The sequence below is a fragment of the Corvus moneduloides genome, chromosome 6 (assembly GCF_009650955.1).
Source record: "Corvus moneduloides isolate bCorMon1 chromosome 6, bCorMon1.pri, whole genome shotgun sequence".
NCBI lineage: Eukaryota > Metazoa > Chordata > Aves > Passeriformes > Corvidae > Corvus > Corvus moneduloides.
In genome coordinates, this window is record NC_045481.1 from 60,900,028 (window position 1) to 60,920,345 (window position 20,318).

A 20,318-nucleotide genomic window follows, 5' to 3' on the forward strand; every position below is an offset into this window, starting at 1 on the left:
ACACATAAACAATCTCACTTTTAAGAGAAGCAAGAAATGAATATAGTTAAAACAAGACTAACCGGGCAGTTACTTCCCAGCCCCACCTCCCCCACTATTTTTTAAGGCAAGGTAAGCTAAATTCAGAGTGCCAACATGCTTAAATCAGAGCTTTGCAGTTCAGAAAGCTGACACTTGTAAATAGATTGAATCTATTTATCTGTTGGACTGCCTCCAATAACATATCTATATAGCCATGGGAATCGATACTTTCAACATTTATACCTCTCACTATCAGTTTCTACAAATATTAAGATGAAGCCTTTAATATGTGATATGTACAACAGGCATTGCCAAACACCAGCTTTGACAGAAGGACATCCACCTAATTTGAAGTCTTTATGAATCTGACTGGACACTAAGAAATGTATTTTTTAAAATCTGCCAAGTCCTCATGACAACATTTTTAAGTAGGAAATAGCCAAATTAAGAAATGAAAAAGAAATGAAACAAGGCTCCAAGAAAATGAAACAAAAAAAGGTGAGGGAGGCAGAATCTGCAAAGGACACAATTACTGTTGAGTGAACCTTTACATTCATACTTAGAGCCACACCTCAAGAAAGGTGCTACCTCCTTTTGGGAAAGACTAAGAACACCTGCCCCCTGTTATAATTTACATCCAACATGGAGAGGACTGAGGTTTTTCTTTACATTCATTTTACACATTCATGCCACATGGGATGAAATATCACAAAGGAAAACATACCTTGACATTTTTTATGTCCAGGCTAGCACCAGCTTCCAGCAACAGATCCACTGCACTAGTATTTCCTGAGGCTATTGCCCAATGAAGTGCAGTATTCTTTTGAACATTGTCTACAGCATTGAGAGAGGGGTTAAACTTTAAGAGAAACCTCATGGGTTCTGGTCTAGATGAAAATAAAGTATAAGAGTTAACAAACAGAAGATAATCTCGACTGGAAATGAAACTTTTGAACACTTTATAAAACAACAGCTCCCATCTGTGAAACAACAGCAAGTATATAATGCCTTCTCAGAACAAGCTCATCAATGACAGATCCACATTTAGAATTCCAGACCTGCCCTGGAAGTTTTTCTCCAGACTGTGTTACTTTACCATTTTAGCAAATATGAGGTATATTTTCTACAACACCATGTGTAGCTTCTATCTCCCCATTTTATTTGTTCTAAATGCATTTCACTGCATCCATACTCATTTATTTTCATTTTGCAGAAAATACAATAAGGCTGCAGATGATTCAACCACAAACCTAAACTTCTTCTAGAAATTCTTTTCACTTTCTTTGCTATATCCAATGATCCATTCCCAACTCCTGATCTCTGAAATACTGCGTATTTTAGTACAAATGGAAGGGAAAGGAATGTCAGTTAAAAAAAAAAATAGTAAGGAAAAATTCCCCTCACTGCTTCTTGAGTACAATACAATAGACTCTTCTTCAGTTATTTTCTACTTACCCAATGGCTTTTTGTGCTGTTAACATTAAAGGTGTTTGTCCATTGAAGTCTGTTGTATCTACGTTCTAAGAACAAGATAACAAGCGATTACTAGTGATTTCAGGGAACAATGAAGTTCGGGGCTATACAACTGGCTTAGCTTCACTAATCAACAGAAAATGCACAGAAACCAAATTATATCAGCCAAGAAGCCAACACTCATTTAAAATTTCTTCCTCCTTCTACAAGTCTTGTATGTCATTCCTTTCAAAATATTGTGAGTTTCCATTTAAGGAAATTTTTAAGGGAGAGACTCCACTAAGGATATTTTTAAGTGAATCATGTCAACCATATTTCTTGTCCTCTTTTGCAAAGAAATACTATAAATAAGAAAGACCTTGTAAAACAATGCTAACCATCTTCCTTGTGTAAATAGATGTACATAACAGATGTACAGAAAGTACACAAAACATGCTTATTAAAACAACAAAGAAGGATTATGTATCTCAAGACATTAGTTAGATATCTAACCTAAATTTTCTTCCTTCCTCTTTCTTACCAAATTTTCTTCCTTCTTCACAACAAAGTTTCCTTGTTCCCTGCCTCCATCCATCCTTACATTAGAGCAGATTTACTGAAAAGAATTAATCACTTGGATTTTTTTAGTAGATGATAGGTGGCCAACAACTTTATTAAGCCTGCGATATACACCACTATACCTACATTCCAGAAGTCAGTTACTCTCCCTAAAGAGAACTTTATGAGAAAGAAAATAAACTTAACAAATTTTTAAATCCTAAGACTAGCTTGTTTCTCAGAATCAGCCTAGATCATACAAGAATTCTCCTGTCATTTTTATTAGCAAATTGTTATACTTGTCATTAATTCTGCTCATTTCAAATATAAGCTAAGAGACCTCAACTACCATGGATACAATACAAAATTAAACACAGAAATTTCTAATGAAAATTCAGACCTGGTCTGATCATTCATTCTGCATTCTTCAATTGATGGACAACTGCATAATTATTAATTACAAAACTGCAATCAAATCATAAATACTTCATGCTGTCTATAGATCATATATTGCTTTTTGATCCCAGGTTTAAAAGCCACTGGTTATTTCCCAGCACCACAAATCTGCACAGCCTTAACAACACTCCTAAATACACTGAAATGTAGGTGAGTCTGGATGTGGGGGATGACAGGAAGAGGGAAGAGTATAAGAAAAAAATAATACATACAAATATAAAAATATCCAAGTTTGTCTGTACCTATAGCACAGAAGAATAGGTGTAAAAGAACTGCTTTTCATCTAGGAAAAAAACCCAGTTAATTCTGAAATGTCTCCTACACACAGGCAGCTACTCATAATAAGAAAACATTTTGGGCATCAGCAACATACCTGGCCTTTTGATATGAGGTAGGCTATGATGGGCATGTGTTGGAACAGCACTGCTAAATGAATGCTACTGAATCCTTCCCCATCAATAAGACTGGGATCCGCTCCACATTTCAACAATAACATGACCATGGGAAGGTGTCCTTGTCTATAACGATATGTGAAATGAAACTATAGAGATGATTTTAAAAATTGATATTTTATTGAAAGCATTGCCCTTATAGTTCTCATAGAGAGTGCACAAAAACCAGTTTTCTCTCAGATTCTCATGGCTTTTTCAGCAAATCATATTCAATATATACCTTACTGAATGAGCCTAGGGCAAAGTGTTCATTTAGAATACAGAGGTTATTCTACAGTAATTTCTCCTCTGAGCAGTCAGCCAAGTCTCTGACTCTGGCAAAAGACTGATGGTCCAGAAAGAAGCACTGATCTTCCAATGGGAGAATTTGCACTCGGACAAGTTTTCCCAGAAGAATTATTTCAGCATATGTTTTCTGCAGCCAAGCAGTGCTTTGTTCTGCAGATCTCAGGAAACGCTACCACAGCTGTCAATACCGACAGATTTGCAATTAGTGGTTGCAAGCAGCATTACCTAATGGCCCAGTGCAGGGGCGTAGAATTCAAATCTCCACCGAGCTGATCCACTACCGCACCTTTGGAAATATAATATCTGTGTAATAGCAACACAGGAAGGTCAGGAACAGACATAATAAAATAGCAAAACATGATACGAATGGTAACACAGCTAAAGGAGTAAATGACTCCTAATAAAAAATTCACTAGAGAAGCAAACGGACAGAAGTGCTTTTGCAGTAAATGACACTGTTTCAAGAAAATGCTGAAGAAACAATACAGTCTTTAGCAAGGTACTTCTAAAATCAGCTTTCACCTTTGTTAAAAAAACCCACGAAAATAAAATTATTTCATGCAATACATGATTTCACATCTAAAGAAACCGCACTGTCTTTACATTCCAGTGACATCGACACAAAGCTAAGCGCATCAAAATTTGAATTCTACCCTTTTCTTCTCAGGCACCGGGTTCCTTTTCCAGTACAAAAGCAACAAAGTGATTATAGGTAACAGTGGCAGAATACGCTCTGTTACTGTCACAGGGACTCCCGGCTTACTTCACCAGCTCCTGTCTGTTGTTTATTGCTGCCCAGTGAAGAAGAGTGACATTTTCTTTGTCTGGTTGGCGAACATCATATCCTGCTTCTACCAGTTCTTTGCATCGCTCGAGCATTCCATACCTTAAATGAGGGGAAAAAAAAAAAAAAATCAATTTACTTATCATCTCTTCAGTATTCTCCAGTCTGGAAACAGTTGCATCCTAGAGAAAAAACACATATCAGAAAGATCACCCAGCAGTTCCTACTTGAGCAAATTCCACATTGCATTCAATGGAAGGCTTGTAAAAAGAATGAGGCTGTGCCTTGATGAGAAGTTTCTATTTAAAGAAAGGTGCTCGGAATGCTTTTATTTACAATAGCAACTGTAAGTGATTTCTCTTCTTCCGCTACTGGGAGAAAACGAAACTGAAGACGTTTCCTTTGTAAAATATCCAGCCTGGCTCACATTTGAGGACACTCCCATCCATTGCAACACCTTGCACCCTCAGAATATGTACTTACTGTGTAGCCTTGACAATATCACAGCTGCTGGGGTCTTCAGCAACGGGATATGGGCCTGGGAGACCTTGCTCTCCATGGGCGCTCTGCCTGTTGTGCATATGGGGTCGATGAGGCCCGTGGCAATGGCTTTTACACTGTCAGTTAACAAAACAATTATTAACCACTGGTATTTATCGGCTGCACACCACACACACCGCCCTCTTTACCAGAAGCACTCACTGTGTGTGTCAGGTTCTGTCAATACAAACGAAGAGGTTAATTCAAAGCACAGGTAAAACCACCTGGCAAGAGACTAATCCTTTTATTCAGCAGCCCGCAGAGCTGGTTCCCGACACAGCAGCCTCAGCCACAACAGCGCTGCCACACCAGAACCAACACCTACGGCCTTGCGGAGGGTTTTAAAACGCACTTGGGAGCCGCAGTGCCGCCCGTGCAGCCTGAAAGCCCATGCGAGGGAACAGACGAGGCACACGCAGGGCACGACACGGACGGCTCTTGCCCGGCAGCGCCCGCCACACCCCGGCGGCACCGCGGCCCGGCCCTCGCCGCCTGCCAGGGGCCCGCGGCCGCGCTCCGCACCCCCGGCCCGGGCAGCGCCGGGTCCCAGCCCCGCTCCAGCCCCGGCACTGCCCGCGGGCTCCCCGCTCACCGCCGGGCCGCTGCCCGCCATCGCCGCGGCCCCGCAGCTTCCTGCTCCCGCTTCCTGGGCACGGCTGCGGGGCGGGGCCGGGCACTCACGGCCCGGGCGGGGCGGGACCGGGGAAGCCCAGGGGAGCCATTCCTGAGCTGCCCCGGCCGCTGCGGAGCCGCTTGGGCGGGCAGATCGGCAGCTCTCGGGCTTGTTGAGCTGTGCCTGAAATGCCTCCTTCCCTTTTACCGAGGCAGCCACAGCGAAAAACTCTCTCGTTTTCGCACAGGATCCCCCCGGCTTGTGTCAGACAAGGACCCTTTTCTGCTGGCGAATTTTTCGGGGGGTTGTGCCTCCGCAGCTGGAAGCGGTCCCTTGGTCAAGGCTCTGGAGCACAAGTCTGATGAGGAGCGGCTGAGGGAGCTGGGGGGGCTCAGCCTGGAGAAAAGGAGGCACAAGGGGGACCTTCTGGCTCTCCACAATTCCCTGAAAGGAGTAGTGCCACCTCCTTGCTGGCATGGTTGCCACAGGAGTTCAAGGCCATTTGGGAGCGTTTCCACCCGTGGCCGAGCCCCAGTGTCCCCTCATAATGAGCGCAGGGTGAGGGAGGAGCTGCCATTTTAGGGCAATCTGTGAGGGGCAAGTGGTCACCCCGCGAAGAAATGGGGATAACCTGGGAAAACACCCACAGGTGTCAAACACCCACAAGCTTCCCAGGTGAGGTGGGACCCTGGCAGCCCCCAGAGCGATGCCATCTCCTCTGGCCTGAGGACAAACCCCGGCATGGGGTGACCGGAGACCGCCAGCTCTCGATGGCTCTGGGCCTGGGCAGAGCAGGGAAGGGCCTGAGGTGTCCCAGGGCTGTGGAGGACATGGGGGCCTCCTGCTCCTGGAGGAAACGTGCCATGGCTCTTGGAGAATTGGAAGTCATCACTCACAGGTCATCAGAAAAGGGGTAATTATCACCCCCAGCTCAGCCTCCAGACCAGGGCTGACACACAGGACTCTCGCCATCCCCTCACAGTGGGCTCCTGGCTGGAAGGATCACAGCTCAGGTCAGGCCTTCAGGTAGAGGCTTGGAGAGCCATTCAAGGCACAAGAGGGTCAGCAGCCCAAATAAAAGGGAAGAAAAATGGAAAGAGCAGGCACATTTATGAATCGTGCCGAAACCGGGCCAGGAGACACTTCAGAGACAGAGTCAGAGAAGTGAGTATTTGCTTTATTCGGCACGCCGGGTGTGTGGGGATCGCTCCTCCAAACACGCACACCGGTGCTCCCTACAACACAGTATTATGGGTTAAATTATGAATATTCATCACATTCCTTGGGACAGGCACGGTTGTACAAATGATTTCTCGGAAGTCATTAATATCATTAGCATACGGGTCACGCATGCGCTGCGTGTCCTGGTGGTCGCGCTGAGGAAGGCCTCTCCTCTTCCTCGGGGGTCTTTCTGACGAAGACTGTCATACATGAACTCCCTAATTAGCTTGGTCTTTGCATGTTAAGTGTTTTAATTAGTTAATTTTGGGTTACACAACTTTAATTGAGTGTTAATGTTCACCCATCAGTCCAGGTACAAATATCAAGTTCTGCTATTAGTGCTTTCACTTGTTCAAAGCAGTTTATCTGCACCAGTTCCAGTTAAAATCCCCTAGTTAAAAGTGTCCCAGTTAAAATTCCCTTTCCAACCTTAAAAAAAAGCTGTTTTTCTCATGTTCTCTGTATACTTTTGCAAATGTTTTAAGATGTGTTGGATGTATTTTAATATTTTATTTTAAGGGTTTCTACTTTGCTCAGGGCCAGCTCCAAACCCCAGTTTCTAACAGCCAACAGCCAGCTTTAGACCTTTAGCCGTTGGTCTGTAAGTAAGCTCCATGGCAACCTGAATCTTAATAAGGGCATGTTACCACTCTTACTCCAGCTGCTACTACCCCCCCGACAACGACGAGCTATTGGTAGACAGAGATAATCTGTCAAAAAGAAAGCACCAATCACTTAGAACCAAAGGGGTGTGCCATGGGCGGTCCGTGGGCGGACTGGGGTGGAGCAAGGGCACTATAAAATACTGAGTCAGCCTCAGAGCAGGGGCAGACCACTGCAGATTTAGCTGTGGTGGGCGCCAGTGCTGGGCACTTAAGCCTTACTCCGATTTAGGAGCCTTCAATAATTTTTCTCTGACTTTCGGGTTAGCTGAAAGTCAGCCCAGCACTGCAAGTTTTCCACCGGAGGTCCAGTGCTGTAAAAGCCCAAAGATCTCTAATCCCTGCGTTCCCGGGAATACCTTTTGAGCCACTAGGATCCCAAATTTTGATATTTTCCTGATTTTTATAATTTTTCAGTTTTTCTGTTTTAATAAATTATTTTAATTTTTCTAAGAGTTGTCTCGTTCCTCACAAAGACCAGTAGTCTTCCTCACAGTGCACTTTTCACCTTTCTCCCTGGGCATGCGTAGTCCTTTGAGGAATGATTCAGCGGTCTCTGAGATAATCCTTGTGCCCTCTATCTTGACAAGATTAGGGCGAATTCGGTTTCTTAGGTTTTGTAATTAACATCTGCTGCCTGAACTAACATTTGCTGTCTCCCAATAGTTAACTTGTGCTTACATGAGTTAGCTATTGACCGCCCCTTCCTCATTTATGAAAAAGTATGGTTTTTTCCCAAAGCCTGTATTGGTAGGTCAGGGCAGTAGACAGAAGGTGGCACAGGTTTGCAGCTGGCACCTGCCCACAGGGCCAGGGAAGGCACCTGGGTGCTTTCCTGTGGCTAGACTGGTGTCTCGGTTTTGAAAGACAGGTGTCTGCTAGGGAAGGCAGAGGCCCCCCTTGAAGTGGCAGATATAACCCCTTTTCCCTCCAAGTTATTATATTTTGAAATCAAGAGCCTTTAGGCGAAGATGTGGGAAATAGGAATAACAGTTCTTTACTATATATATATATATGTATATAACCAGTCAAACAAAACAACAACAACTATGGCAGTAACAGCAATCACAAACCCAGTGCCAGCCTTCTCGGCTGTCAGGCTATTTCCCCTCGGGTGCAGTTCCGCTCGCAGCCGGCAGGGGCGCTGGCGGCTCCCGGTGAGCAGGGCAGGTGCGATGGTTCCCCCGCGGCTGCAGGGGGCGCTCCGGAGCGAGCTCGGGACACACGCGGCACCGGTGCCCCGGGATCCCGGGAAGGGATGGAACAAAGGCTTCACAAACCGCTGGGCAGTTGATCCCGGGCTCTCAGGAACAGCAGGCTGGAACGGCAGGGACGAACGCAAATCCCGGGTGGCAGACGAGATGTATCCAGATGGGAAAAAACCCACGGAGGCCCAGGCAGGCAGGGCGAGCAGGGCTACAGCGTAGCGAAAGCTCGAAGCAGCAGCGGAGCAGGGCAGCCACAGCTCGGTCTCCAGCAGGGCAGGGAAAGCGGCTTTTGGGGTCCCGGCGTTGTTTCCAGCAGGAAGAAAGAACGGCCAAAAAGAAAGAAGCAGCAGCTCCTTTCTCTGCAGCTTCTCTCCCCGGACGCTCAGAGCGAACTGACCCCACACCCAGGTGTAGACAAAGGAGTAGCCAGGTCCGCCCCACTCCCCTTTTGTCTTTCTTAAGTACAGCTATTTGTCCCCTAGCAACATGCATATGGGAGAAAATTCCTTTAACAGAGAAAAAAACAGACTAAACTAAAACCCCAACATTACCCACCCCGAATTTTTTCCCATACTAACATGTTACATGAAACTTAACTTTTTTAACCATATAAATCTATGCATTACCCAAATTATATACAAATATACATGCTGATACTGATACAAGTACAGAGCCATGGGTAGTTCACCCTAAAACAAGGTCCCCTTGAGGTAAGCATCGGGTCTCTCCATCCTTTTGCATCACCCACCAGGTGCAACCTGGTCCCTGAGCAAAAACAACCCCACGGATGGGTTTGTCTTTGCTCAAGGCAGACTTTACCCAAACAGTTTTTCCAAGCATACCTCTCATGTGCACCACTGGAACCTTATCCCCGTCTGTTGTTTGTAGGGGTTCAGATTGGGCAGGGCCTGCTCGGCTGGTGGAGCCTCGAGTGTTAACTAACCAGGTGGCTCTTGCTAAATGCATCTCCCAGTTTTTGAAAGTCCCCCCACCCAGTGCCTTCAAGGTGGTTTTAAGCAGTCCATTACACCGCTCAACCTTCCCAGCTGCTGGTGCATGGTAAGGGATGTGGTACACCCACTCTATGCCATGTTCTCTAGCCCAGGTGTTTATAAGGCTGTTCTTAAAATGAGTCCCATTGTCAGACTCGATTCTCTCAGGGGTACCATACCTCCAAAGGACTTGCTTTTCCAGGCCCAGGATGGTGTTCCGGGCAGTAGCGTGAGGCACAGGATAGGTCTCCAGCCACCCAGTGGTGGCTTCTACCATTGTGAGCACATAGCGCTTGCCTTGGCGGGTTTGAGGCAGTGTGATGTAATCAATCTGCCAGGCCTCCCCATACTTGTATTTGGACCATCGCCCGCCATACCACAGAGGCTTCACCCGCTTGGCCTGCTTGATCGCAGCGCATGTCTCACAATCATGGATAACCTGGGAGATACTGTCCATGGTTAGATCCACCCCTCGGTCTCGTGCCCACTTATAGGTGGCATCTCTGCCCTGATGACCTGAGGCATCATGGGCCCATCGAGCTAGGAACAGTTCTCCTTTATGTTGCCAATCCAAGTCTATCTGGGACACCTCTATTTTCGCAGCCTGATCTACCTGTTTGTTGTTACGATGTTCTTCATTAGCCCGGCTCTTGGGGATGTGAGCATCTACATGACGGACCTTCACGGATAGCTTCTCTACCCGAGTGGCAATGTCTTTCCACTCTTCAGCAGCCCAGATTGGTTTTCCTCTGCGCTGCCAGTTTGCCTTATTCCACCTTTCCAGCCAACCCCACAGAGCATTGGCTACCATCCATGAATCAGTGTAGAGGTAGAGCTTTGGCCACTTCTCTCTTTCAGCTATGTCCAGAGCTAATTGGACAGCTTTGAGCTCAGCAAATTGGCTCGATCCACCTTCTCCTTCAGTAGCCTGTGCAACTTGTCGTGTGGGGCTCCATACAGCGGCTTTCCATTTCCGGCTAGCGCCTACAATTCGGCAGGAACCATCAGTGAAGAGGGCGTATTGTCTTTCACTCTCTGGTAGCTCGTTATATGGTGGGGCTTCTTCGGCACGTGTCACCTGCTCCTCTTCTTCTTCAGAAGATAACCCAAAAGTCTCACCTTCCGGCCAGTTCGTAATTATTTCCAAGATCCCAGGGCGACTTGGGTTTCCAATTCGGGCGCGCTGCGTGATGAGGGCAATCCATTTGCTCCAAGTAGCGTCGGTGGCGTGATGCGTGGAGGGAATCTTTCCTTTGAACATCCACCCCAGCACCGGTAGTCGGGGTGCCAGGAGGAGTTGTGCCTCTGTGCCGATTACTTCTGAGGCAGCCTGGACTCCTTCATAAGCTGCCAGGATTTCCTTCTCTGTGGGAGTGTAGTTGGCTTCAGATCCTCTGTAGCTTCGGCTCCAGAATCCCAGTGGTCGGCCCCGAGTCTCACCAGGCACCTTCTGCCAGAGGCTCCAGGACAGACCCTTGTTCCCGGCTGCAGAGTAGAGCACGTTCTTCACCTCTGGTCCTGTCCTGACTGGGCCAAGGGCTACGGCGTGAGCAATTTCCTGTTTGATCTGGGCGAAGGCCTGCTGCTGTTCAGGGCCCCAGTGGAAATCATTCTTCTTGCGGGTAACCAGGTAGAGAGGACTCACGATCTGGCTGTACTCGGGAATGTGCATCCTCCAGAAACCTATAGCACCTAGGAAAGCTTGTGTTTCCTTCTTGTTGGTCGGCGGAGACATTGCTGTGATCTTATTGATGACCTCAATGGGAATCTGACGTCGTCCATCTTGCCACTTTACTCCCAGGAACTGGATCTCTCGGGCAGGTCCCTTGACCTTGCTCTTCTTGATGGCAAAACCAGCTTGCAGGAGAATTTGAATTATTCTCTCTCCTTTCTCAAACACTTCGGTTGCGGTGTTCCCCCACACAATGATGTCATCAATGTACTGCAGATGTTCTGGAGCCTCACCCTTTTCTAGTGCAGTCTGGATCAGTCCATGACAGATGGTGGGACTGTGCTTCCACCCCTGGGGCAGTCGATTCCAGGTGTACTGCACGCCCCTCCAGGTGAAGGCAAACTGAGGCCTGCACTCTGCTGCCAGAGGAATGGAGAAGAATGCATTGGCAATGTCAATAGTGGCGTACCACTTTGCTGCTTTGGACTCCAGCTCGTACTGGAGCTCCAACATGTCTGGCACGGCAGCGCTCAACGGTGGAGTCACTTCATTCAGGGCACGATAGTCCACAGTCAATCTCCATTCCCCGTCAGACTTGCGCACAGGCCAGATGGGGCTGTTGAAGGGTGAGTGGGTCTTGCTGACCACCCCTTGACTCTCCAGCTCGCGGATCATCTTGTGGATGGGGATCACAGCATCTCGATTTGTCCGATACTGCCGGCGGTGCACTGTCGAGGTGGCAATTGGCACTCGTTGCTCTTCCACTTTCAGGAGCCCAACTGCAGAAGGATTCTCAGATAGTCCAGGCAAGGTGTTCAATTGCCTAATGCCCTCTGCCTCCACAGCAGCAATCCCAAATGCCCATCTGAGTCCTTTTGGATCTTTGTAGTAGCCATTCCGGAGGAAGTCTATGCCCAGAATACACGGGGCCTCTGGGCCGGTCACAATCGGATGCTTTTGCCACTCCTTCCCAGTCAGGCTCACCTCAGCTTCCAAAAGGGTCAACTGCTGTGATCCCCCAGTCACCCCAGCGATGGATACAGGTTCTGCCCCCACATGTCTCGATGGCATTAAAGTACACTGTGCCCCAGTATCAACCAATGCATCATATTTTTGTGGCTCTGATGTGCCAGGCCATCGGATCCACACCGTCCAGAAAACTCGGTTCTCCCGTGCCTCTTCCTGGCTAGAGGCAGGGCCCCTCTAGCCCTGGTTATCATTCTTTCCCTGGGTGTACATGCTCGAGGTACCTTCAAGGGGATCCGACATATCATCCTCCCTTCTGTAATGCCTGGCAGCTCGGTCACGGGAGGCTGGGGCTACTTTCACCTTAGCGGAACCCCCTCGGTTAGTGCCTCCCTCCTTGAGTTCACGCACCCGCGCTGCCAGGGCAGAGGTGGGTTTCCCATCCCACCTTCTCATGTCTTCCCCATGCTCACACAGGAAAAACCACAGCTCAGCTCGTGGGGTGTACCCTCTCTCTCTAGCAGGGGGACGACGGGCTCTGACTTGGGGGCCTGTGACTCGCACTGGTGCCACACTGACCCTCCTCATCTCCTCCCTCATCTCCTCCATCTTCTCCTTCATCTCCTCTTTGAGGTCCTGGACCACAGCAGAGACATGAGCTTTTAGCGGGCCATTGATCATGCTGTCATAATGCCTGAGCCTGTTGGCAACAGAGCCCACTGTTTCTCGGGTATTGTCAGCATCAATCGTTGCAATGAAGGTGGTGTATTGTGGTGGCCCTAGCCTTGCCAGGTTCCACATCATCTGTCCTGTGCACCTGACCTTATCGGGGTCATTATCATGCTGTCCATCCTTCCCAAAGAGTACCTCTAATATTGCCACCTCTCTTAGCTGTTGGATCCCTTGCTCGAGTGTCTTCCACTGCATTCTATGATGATACTCCTGCATTCTTTCTTTGTGAATGAACCTTTCTCTCACACTCATTAAGAGCCGCTCCCAAAGAGAGAGAGAGGCCCTGGCTCCCTCACAAATATCTGGTCCACACCTGGGTCCTGGGTCAACGATCCCAGATACCTTGCCTCACCACTATCCAGTTGCACACTTGTGCCCATAAGGTCCCAAACCCGAAGCAGCCAGGTGGTATAAGGCTCACGCCCCCTTCGCACAATGTCGTTTCGCATAGCACGGAGACTGTCGTGCGACAGGGACTCAGTGATGACTTCTGGCTCTGGCTCTCCTGCTGGTTGTGAGGGCCCTGGTTGCCCATCATCATTAACTGGTCGTACTGATTTGGTCTTATACTTCCTCCTTTGCACAGGGGCGACTGCTGCTGGCTGTGGTTGTCCTTGTGGTTCAGCTGAAGCCTGGATGGTTGTAACATCCGTGGGTTCCACTGCTGCACCATCGGACTCACCCTCTTTGGGGCAGGGAGAGGGTTTTTCACTAGCTGAGGAGGTGTATTCCCTTAGCAATTGGCATATCTCCTGGCGCACCTGGCCCATCTCTTGGCACATCTCCTTGCGCACCTGGCCCATCTCCTGGCATATCTCCTGGCGCACCTGACCCATCTCCTGGCATATCCCCTGGCGCACCTGACCCATCTCTTGGCACATCTCCTGCATCCCTTTTGCCAGTACCCCCACCCAGTTTGGGTAGTCCATTTCTGAGGTGGACTGTTGGGCAGTATCAGTCTGTGGGGCGGGATCTCTAGTGTCTGGGGCTGTGGCAGGCTCTGGCTCTGGGGTAGGATCTCTAGTGTCTGGGGCCGTGTCAGGCTCTGGGGCAGGATCAGGCTCTGGGGTAGGAACTCTACTCTCTGGGGCCATGTCAGGTTCTGGGGCAGGATCAGGCTCTGGGGTAGGATCTCTAGTCTCTGGGGCTGGTGTCCGGGTAGATATCCAAGCCAATCTCAACTTATCCTTGAATGCTAAATAGAGTAGGCCTATCAGCAGCAGATGGTTAGTATTCAGAGGGAATTTAAACCCTTCAAAAATTGATGGGGTGGGCCCAAAGAACTGGTTGAGGGGTTGGGAGAAAACTTCTCCTGGTGTCATTTCCTCACAGAAGGTACCATTGTTAACATAACCCCAAAAACATGTGCTCAGTGTGTGATAGCTGTTTATCCATGTGCCCACATTCCGGAGGAAGTTAAAAACCCATGAATTCCTCACCTTCTCGACCCATAACGCAAGCTGGATAACAGCAATGGTAGCCTTAGTCAGAGGACCCATATTCAAGTAAGGAGCTGCAAAGGGGAAGAATATAGCCACGGCTACATGCCACCCGAACCAGGGTAAACTAGACCACATAGTGCTGCCTAACAAGGTTCCAATATCCAGCACACAAAATAAAGTTATCCAGGAACTGTTATTCCTTTTTCACCTCTATCTCTTAATGCCCTTAGGCCCCACGTTGGGCGCCAAGATCTGTCTCGGTTTTGAAAGACAGGTGTCTGCTAGGGAAGGCAGAGGCCCCCCTTGAAGTGGCAGATATAACCCCTTTTCCCTCCAAGTTATTATATTTTGAAATCAAGAGCCTTTAGGCGAAGATGTGGGAAATAGGAATAACAGTTCTTTACTATATATATATATATGTGTATAACCAGTCAAACAAAACAACAACAACTCTGGCAGTAACAGCAATCACAAACCCAGTGCCAGCCTTCTCGGCTGTCAGGCTATTTCCCCTCGGGTGCAGTTCCGCTCGCAGCCGGCAGGGGCGCTGGCGGCTCCCGGTGGGCAGGGCAGGTGCGATGGTTCCCCCGCGGCTGCAGGGGGCGCTCCGGAGCGAGCTCGGGACACACGCGGCACCGGTGCCCCGGGATCCCGGGAAGGGATGGAACAAAGGCTTCACAAACTGCTGGGCAGTTGATCCCGGGCTCTCAGGAACAGCAGGCGGGAACGGCAGGGACGAACGCAAATCCCGGGTGGCAGACGAGATGTATCCAGATGGGAAAAACCCACGGAGGCCCAGGCAGGCAGGGCGAGCAGGGCTACAGCGTAGCGAAAGCTCGAAGCAGCAGCGGAGCAGGGCAGCCACAGCTCGGTCTCCAGCAGGGCAGGGAAAGCGGCTTTTGGGGTCCCGGCGTTGTTTCCAGCAGGAAGAAAGAACGGCCAAAAAGAAAGAAGCAGCAGCTCCTTTCTCTGCAGCTTCTCTCCCCGGACGCTCAGAGCGAACTGACCCCACACCCAGGTGTAGACAAAGGAGTAGCCAGGTCCGCCCCACTCCCCTTTTGTCTTTCTTAAGTACAGCTATTTGTCCCCTAGCAACATGCATATGGGAGAAAATTCCTTTAACAGAGAAAAAAACAGACTAAACTAAAACCCCAACAACTGGTTACTGCACTTTCCATCTCCATCAGTTGTTTTGAGGCTAGAGAAAGATTACTTGGGGGCTACAATGAGCCCAGCACCATGGCAGCAACTCCAGCATCCCAACATTTCCCATGGGCTCCATGCCCATGGCTTACGAGGCTGCAGACCCAGCTGGTCAAAGGCCCAGCCCTGCCTGCCATTTCAGTGGAGGAAAGAGGAAGAATTTTGTCAGGGCTCAACGTGAAATGACCTTTTGCCATTTCTGATTCTTGTCCCAGCATTGGAGAGGAGCAGCATCTCTGTGCCTGCCACCCGCTGGCCCTTGGAACGCACACATGAGCCCAGGTATCACTTCAGGTGAACCCAAGTGGCCGCGTCAGTTTGACAGGGCGGCTGTTGTTTCACTGTTGCATTTCTTGGCTTGTTACAGCCCCTCCTGCCTGTACTACAGCCTGTGCTTGAAGACACAAAACTGCCATGGTGCCTGGAGGAAAGGCATCAAAAGCTTGACAAAGGCTGAAGGGAACACTCTGATTACCCCTTTTCCCAAGAGGGTTCTTTAGCTGAAGTTGCTAACCAGGACCAGACTTGACACCCCGGCATGGCTTTGTGGTGCTTTTATTTCTCGTGTGAGGAATGAGACAACTCTTAGAAAAATTAAAATAATTTATTAAAAACAGAAAAACTGAAAAATTACAAGAATTAGAAAAATATAAAAATTTGGGATCCTAGTGGCTCAGGAGGTATGCCCCAGGAGCGCAGGGATTAGAGATCTTCAGGCTTAGACAGCACTGGACCTCTGGTGGAAGAACTTGCAGTGCTGGGCTGACTTTTAGCTAATCCAAAAGTCAAGGAAAAATTATTAAAAGCTCCGTAATAGGAGTAAGGCTTTAACACCCAGCACTGGCGTCCACTACATCTAATCTGCAGTGATCTCTGCGCTTGCTCTGAAGCGTGCCTTAAAAAAATATTAAAATACATCTCCTACATCTTAAAACATTTGTAAAAGTATATACAATGAACATGGGAAAAAAACCTCTTAGAGTGTACAAGTGGCTTAAAGTTTGAAAAGGGGTTTTAACTGGGAAACTTTTAACTGGGGGATTTTTAACTGGGAATGGTGCAAACAAACTGCTTTGAACCATTTAGAACACTAATAACAGAACTTGATTCCTGTACCTGGGCTGATGGGTTAATTTTACCATTCAATTAAAACATATTTAACTCAAAATCAACTAATTAAAGCACTAAACATGCAAAGACCAAGCTAATTAGGGATTTCAGGGATGACACTCGAGTCCTCAGTCCTGCGTGGGACTCGGTAACCGGGTGCTGCAGAGGCTCCGGCAAGGCATCAAAGACGCCTGCCCCGCACCCAAGGGTGGCGCAAGATCTCCTCCAGCGCTGGCCTGTCCGCGGGGTGCTTGGACAAACACCAGCGGATCAGATGTTGGCACTCTGGGGAGAGAAGCCAGAAAGCGCCGGTCACTTGCAGAAGGCTCCTGCCCAGCTGCTCCCGGCGCCCGCAGGGCCCGGGCCGTGCTGCGTGTGCTCAGAGCTGTGCCGGCCTCCTGGCTGACTCTGCCCTTTGCGGGACAGCGGCACGGCAGGACACGCGCCACCTCCTTCAGCCGAGCGGGCCACGCCGACCCCGTGGTCACGGGCCGCCGCCTGCGGCCAGCCCTTGAGGGCAGATCGACCTCCCGCGGAGCTGCGTGAGGGCCACGCTGGGCTGCGCGGTGCCATCTGCCAAAGCCTGCCTTCTTGAGGCCGGACACCAACCTGGAGAGACCTGCTGCCAGAAGAAGAGCTGCCCCGACACGATGTCACGGTCCTCCTGGAAGGGCATGTTCCCGCAGACCATGACGTACAGCAGCACGCCCAGGGACCAGATGGTCGCCAAATGGCCGTGGTAGCAGCCAAGGCAGATCCACTCGGGTGGGCTGTACATGTGTGTTCCTAGGGGACACAGGCGGCGCTGTCCAGGCGCAGGCTGCTGCCTTCCAGAGCCTGGTGCCAGCCTCCTGGCGGAAGCAGGGGCTGCACCGGTGGCCACAACTTCCCCCCGGGGCCACCCGGCGTCCCCCAGCCAATTGGCCAAAGCCAGGAAACCGTTCTGCAAGGCAAACAAGGCCAGCGGAGCAGCCCAAGCCCTTGCGGGCCTGCCAAGCCGGGCGGCCGGGGCCTGGCTTTGGCAGCCCCCCTCTGTGGGCAGGGCCGGCAGCCGGCTCCTGGGGCACAGCATCTGGGCCGTGCCAAAGGGCAGCCGGCAGCCGGCTGAATGCCGCACCCCGCAGCCCAGGAGGGAACGGGGCCGTGCAGTGCCTGGCACTGGGAGCGGGGCCCGGCCTGTGGGCTCACCGGCAAATCGCGTGAAGGCCTGCTCCTGGAGGAAGGTGCCGCAACCGAAGTCGATGAGCTTCAGGTCGCCACTCTCCGGGTCCACGAGGAGGTTCTCCGGCTTGATGTCCCGGTGCAGGACGCCGCAGGCGGTGCAGTGCCGCACGGCCTCCAGCACCTGGCAGAAAAGCCAGCGCGCCATCTCCTCGCACAGGAACCCCTGCTCCAGCAGGAAGGCCAGGAGATCCTGCGATGACTCCGGACGCTCCATCACCAGCAGGAAGCTGTCAGGCAGCTCAAACCAGTCGAGCAGCTGGGTGATGTTGCGGCAGCCAGAGCCCACCTTCTCCATCAGCACAATCTCCATGGGAACACGGGTGCCGTCGGGCTGTGAGGAGGAGACGGACCGGTGCCTCCAGCAGGCCTGATGCCGCCCTGTGGCTGCTGTGCTGCCCCGTGCCTGGGATGCCCCAGTGCCCCCTCGGGCAGCCTCCCTGGTGCTTGGGCTTCCTCCCGCCCAGGGGATGCTTGGGGGGTGCCCCCCTGCCCGGCCCCACCTCCGGTGTTTGGCATCCCCGGGCCCGCCATGCTCCGGCTCGCACGCTGAGCCCACGCCCGGTCCCCCCGCCCTGCGCCGCCTCCCGCCCTCGGGGCCCCGGCCTTATCCCTGCCCGCCACGCCCCGCTCTGTCGCGGTGGCCCCGCTCACTCACCAGCTCGTACCACTGCAGGACGCTCTCCCGGGCCACGCGTTTGATGGCCACCTGCAAGGCCACGAGAGACGGGGCTGAGCTCAAGCCCTGCCCCGCCCCGCCCCTGGCCCTCCTCCCGCGCCCCGCCGTCCCGGCCACTTACCGGGCTCCCGTCCGAGAGGCGGATGCCCGAGAAAACGGTGCCGAAGCCACCGCTGCCCAGCTGCGGGCCCAGCTGGTACAGCTCCTGCAGCTTCTTCTTTTGCCCTGCGACCGAGACCGAGCCATCAGCCTTGCGCCCAGGGCCCCCCCGGCCGAGTGCCCGCGAGTGAAGCGGGCCGAGCCACCGCGGGCCACGTTGCTCTGACCTGCTTCCTGCTGCGCGCCGGGCAGCGGCCACCGCCTTGCGGCCGTCGGGCTGGCGAGCGGCAGAGCTGGGGCAGGGGAGCGCGCAGAGGCGGCTGCAGGAGCCGGAGGGCAGCGGGGCAGGGCGGCACCGTCGCTGTCCCCGGCGTCGTGGGCTGGACTCTGCTGTTGAGGACGGCCGGGGCTACAGCCCGAGGACTCGCACAGGGGGGTGTCAGGAGCAGCTGCAAACCAGGGAGGGGTTTTTTGAAGCCGTGGCATCAGAAGCACTGGAAGCAGCCAGGGACTCGGCTGCTCTCAAGGGCCCTGGCCTGGCCTGGGGATGCCCCTCAAGAGCCCCGGGAGAGCCTCAGACAGCTTCTCAGAAGATCTCACCTGCTACCAGAAAGGCCTTCCTGGTAGTCGGTGGCCGTCTCGGAGCAGCTTCCTGGAGATGGAGGGACCTCCTGGGTGTCTTGAGGGTCGTCTCCGCCACCAGGCACGGGCTGTTGCCAGCTGGCACAGCCGGCACAGCGTCCTGGGAGCTGTGGGCCGGCAACTGCTGGCTCCAGCTCACTCGCTGCTCCGCCACCTGCTCCTGAGAAGGCTCCCCTGGATCGGGCTGGGCTCCCACTTGGACCCCTGGGCTTTCCGTGGCAACGTCAGTTGTCAGGGTTGCGCCCGTGTTGTTGAAGTCCCTGAGTCCAAGGGAGCTGGGAGACCTGTGCACAGGCTCTGCATCTTCTGCAGGCTGACAGGTCTCACTGAGCGTCTGCGGGGGATGGAGGCTGTCAGAGATAGCGGACGCTCCTGGCAGGATGGAGGATCTCTGACAGCCTGAGCTTCTTGCCTGGGTGGCGGGTCTCTGATGGTGTGCCGTCCTTGCAAGGCTTGAGGCTCTCCCAGGGATGGAGAATCTTGCTGGGAGCAGCCTCTTGAAGGGATGGAGGCTCCTGGAGGAGCTGGACGAGCCACAGCAGGGCAGGTGGCCTCGCTTCAGCAGCTCCTCCAGTTCTTTCCACAACGCCTGCCACATCCCAGAGTAGAGCGGCACCCATGTCCCATTGCGAGCCCAGAGCAGCAGCATCAGTTCCTGCAGCTCCTGGGCCACTGCCACGCAGGGGCCGCAGCTGCAGGGGCTGTGCAGGGGGCTCGCGGGAGCACGTGGCCGCTTGCGAGGGGTCGCCCGAGGCCTGGAGGACCTGGGAGCCGCAGGGGCTCCTCGCTTCCTCCGTGAGCCTCTGGGCTGCACCCCGGGGCGCTTGCGCCTCTTCGCTGTCCTTGTCTGCCGCCTCCGTGGTTGCCAGTGGCCAACGGCCCACCAGACAGCCACAGTGGCCAGCAGCAGGACAAGCACAATCACCGGGACCACACCGTCACACATGGCTCCGGCACGTCCCATCGCGACTGCGCTGGCAGCTGCAGGTGCTGGCCCGTGTTACACAGCGACTGCGCGGTGATGTCACAGTGCTGTGGTCGCTGTGGCCAAGACGGCCGCCAGTCCCCACCTGGCTCAGGGCACGTGGGACTCAGACGGCGGCCTGGCTCCAGGGGGGCTGAGCTGGAGAGTCCTGGGCTGTGGGGGGCTTCCCCCTTTCCTGGGAGGAGACTCCCTGGGGAGGAAGAAGGGTCTGGCATGAGCCACAAGGCCCCTGGCCAAGGGACGGTAGCGGGGGACGTGTCCGTAGCGGATGCTGTCTGGGAGGAGCTGTGGCAAGGAGTGGGTGTGGGGCTGGGGGTGTC

General features: G+C 52.0%; 2 protein-coding genes across 8 annotated transcripts in view; both read right to left on the bottom strand.

The window, feature by feature from the left end:
* ZDHHC13 (zinc finger DHHC-type palmitoyltransferase 13) overlaps positions 1-5,245 on the bottom strand; it is a 41,491-nt gene extending 36,246 nt beyond the window's left edge. For 3 of the 5 annotated variants that reach the window (XR_004240688.1, XR_004240687.1, XM_032111541.1), the window contains exons 1-7: positions 5,144-5,245; positions 4,495-4,628; positions 3,991-4,113; positions 3,453-3,530; positions 2,861-3,005; positions 1,477-1,541; positions 746-908 (exon numbers count right to left, since the gene is read on the bottom strand). Coding sequence is in view for 3 of the 5 variants with exons in the window: in XM_032111541.1 (XP_031967432.1) it covers positions 746-908; positions 1,477-1,541; positions 2,861-3,005; positions 3,453-3,530; positions 3,991-4,113; positions 4,495-4,628; positions 5,144-5,164 (729 nt within the window). In the remaining 2 variants the exon portion in view is untranslated. Of the gene's footprint in view, positions 1-745; positions 909-1,476; positions 1,542-2,860; positions 3,006-3,452; positions 3,531-3,880; positions 4,114-4,494; positions 4,629-4,713; positions 4,883-5,143 lie in introns of those variants that run through there. The other 2 variants (XM_032111543.1, XM_032111544.1) reach the window with 2 other exon arrangements.
* Positions 5,246-15,228: 9,983 nt separating this feature from the next.
* Positions 15,229-20,030, bottom strand: LOC116446088 (calcium/calmodulin-dependent serine/threonine-protein kinase 1-like). 3 transcript variants are annotated; one of them, XM_032113303.1, is made up of 7 exons: positions 18,972-20,016; positions 18,599-18,820; positions 18,394-18,497; positions 18,252-18,302; positions 17,561-17,927; positions 16,982-17,158; positions 15,232-16,657 (listed from the first exon to the last, which is right to left on the bottom strand). In XM_032113303.1, exons 1-7 carry the CDS (start codon positions 19,975-19,977, stop codon positions 16,554-16,556), a joined length of 2,031 nt encoding a protein of 676 aa, XP_031969194.1. In that variant the 5' UTR covers positions 19,978-20,016; the 3' UTR covers positions 15,232-16,553. The 3 variants fall into 3 exon arrangements, with proteins under 3 accessions (XP_031969195.1, XP_031969194.1, XP_031969193.1); XM_032113304.1 differs by lacking the exon at positions 16,982-17,158 and having other exon boundaries at positions 15,229-16,657; positions 18,972-20,030; XM_032113302.1 differs by lacking the exon at positions 15,232-16,657 and having other exon boundaries at positions 16,801-17,158; positions 18,972-20,027.
* Positions 20,031-20,318: the final 288 nt, after the last annotated feature.